Source organism: Ammodytes marinus (assembly GCF_949987685.1).
Source record: "Ammodytes marinus genome assembly, chromosome: 9".
NCBI lineage: Eukaryota > Metazoa > Chordata > Actinopteri > Uranoscopiformes > Ammodytidae > Ammodytes > Ammodytes marinus.
The window spans coordinates 31487695-31490132 of NC_137213.1; the positions used below are offsets into that span (position 1 = coordinate 31487695).

The 2438-nt window shown below is 46.1% G+C and overlaps 1 protein-coding gene across 1 annotated transcript in view; it reads left to right on the top strand.

The window, feature by feature from the left end:
• dnaaf11 (dynein axonemal assembly factor 11) overlaps positions 1-2438 on the top strand; it is a gene marked incomplete at both ends in the record, with an annotated part of 32343 nt that overhangs the window by 4450 nt on the left and 25455 nt on the right. Inside the window, one exon of the mRNA XM_080034173.1 lies at positions 210-421. Coding sequence (XP_079890299.1) covers positions 210-421 — 212 coding nt within the window. The remainder of the gene's footprint in view (positions 1-209; positions 422-2438) is intronic.

Sequence of the window (2438 nt, forward strand, 5' to 3'; positions counted from 1 at the left end):
TCCTTGAAGGCCACTGTAGCTTCTGTTATTATTCTAAAGGGGTGGGGTTACCCAGGGAGCGTTGCATTCTGGAACTTTGCAGAACTTTCTTGATGATGTCATATTACACACTGCACCTTTAAAAAAAAATCAAGAATACATTTTTTTTTTTTAATCTATATGAGTGATCTAGATTGATGGTTGTGTGTCCGTGTCTTTTTGTCCCTCAGTGTCTAGATGGAACAGAGATCAGTCGGTCTGAGAGAATCAAGTCTTCTCAGGGTCTGGCGGAGGTGAAGAGACGCGTGTGTGAACAGGAGGATGAATATGTGAAGAGGAGAGAGAGAGAGAGAGAGGGAGCACAGACAGAGAGAGAGGAGGAGAAGAAGAAGAAACAACCGGGCTTCGATGGACGCTGGTACACCGACATCAACAACACATGGTGAGTTCTAATATGAGGGAGGGAGGGAGGGAGGGGGAGTGAGAGGGAGAGGGAGGGAGGGAGAGAGGGAGGGAAAGGGAGGGAGGGAGAGAGGGAGGGAGAGGGAGGGGGAGTGAGAGAGAGGGAGAGGGAGAGGGAGAGGGAGAGGGAGAGGGAGAGGGAGAGGGAGAGGGAGAGGGAGAGGGAGAGGGAGAGGGAGGGAGAGGGAGAGGGGGAGTGAGAGAGAGGGAGAGGGAGAGGGAGAGGGAGAGGGAGAGGGAGGGAGAGAGGGAGGGAGTGAGAGAGGGAGAGGGAGGGAGGGAGAGAGGGAGGGAAAGGGAGGGAGTGAGGGAGGGAGGGAGGGAGGGAGGGGGAGTGAGAGAGGGAGAGGGAGATGGAGAGGGAGGGAGGGAGGGAGGGAGGGAGGGAGGGGGAGTGAGAGAGCGAGAGGGAGAGGGAGAGGGAGAGGGGGAGTGAGAGAGAGGGAGAGGGAGGGAGAGGGGGAGTGAGAGAGACAGAGACAGAGAGGGAGGGAGAGAGAGGGAGAGGGAGAGGAAGAGGGAGAGGGGGAGTGAGAGAGAGAGAGAGAGGGAGGGAGGGAGGGAGGGAGAGGGAGGGAGTGAGGGAGGGAGAGGGAGAGTGAAAGTGGCAGATTTTTAGATTTAGTTTTAGTCTTTCGATGAAATTACTTATTACTTTCAGTCACATTTGAGTCATTTTTATCCTCCATGTTAGTTTTTGTCCATGACAATTGAAGCATTTGGGTCCAGTTTGATGATAAGCCATTACATGAAGTCTCCCTTTAAACTAATTATATTAGGGTAAAACAGGTATTGTTTCAATGAAAAAAAATAAAATAAGCCCACATTTCATCATAGTATTATTATTATTTATTTTATTTTTTTAAGATTTTTTTTTTTGAATTTTTATGCTTTATTGATAGTGTAGAGACAGAGTTGAAATGGGGCAGAGAGGGGAGTGACATGCCGAGAACGACCGCGGGCTGGAATCGAACCCGGGTCCGCTGCTGGCCGAGGCCCATGGGGGGGACGCCCTACCAACTGAGCTAAGGGCGCCCCCTACAGATTTATTTTAAGCTTGTCAAGGTCACTCATTTGTCTTGAAGAAAAAAAAAGTCTTGATAGTTTTTCTTAAAGAATATTAACATTCTACTGAGCAGTTTGACAGCCAAGGGTCTGAAGAAAAAAGCTATTGGTGTGTTGCACTCTGGTTAATGTAGTGTATAAATTAAACCACATTATACTCCGTTTGACTTCTGGAGTAATGTTTGTTATGGTTTATATTTTAGCTATAGCCGATGTACCAGTTGCTGTATGTAGGGTTGGGGTTCGTGTTGTCGAACATTTTTCATCCTAATTTTGGTAAAGGAAATTAAAAAATCCATTGTCAAGTTGTATTCAGGTAAGTGTAGTACATATAAATGAAACCACATTATACTTCTGCCTGTCTGTAGTCCGAGGGTTACTTCTGAAGTATTTGTTTTTCTGTTTTGTGATGGTTTATATTTTAGCTAGCCTCTCAGTCACCTCTACCGCTCTCTGTATGTAGGGTTAAGGTTCATGTAAAAAATAAATAATAATTATTGTTGTTGAACATTTTTCAATACAATTTTTGTAAAGGAAAAGAACAAAGAAAAAATCCATTGTCAAGTTGCGTCCTGGGATATGTAGTATTTAAACCAAACCACATTATACTCTGTCTGTCTGTCTGTCTGTCTGTCTGTCTGTCTGTCTGTCTGTCTGTCTGTCTGTCTGTCTGTCTGTCTGTCTGTCTGTCTGTCTGTCTTCAGTCCAGGGCCAGAGGAGAAGGAGAAGATAAAACCCAAATAAAACATTTGAATTTTGAGAATAAACATTTGATAAGATTTCTCTAAAATAGCAGAATAACAGTCAAAACTAGCTTCAATTAGGGGCGCCCTTAGCTCAGTTGGTAGGGCGTCCCCCCCACTCGGCCAGCAGCGGACCCGGGTTCGATTCTAGCCCGCGGTCGTTCTCTGCAGTGGCGCAAAAAGTGGGTA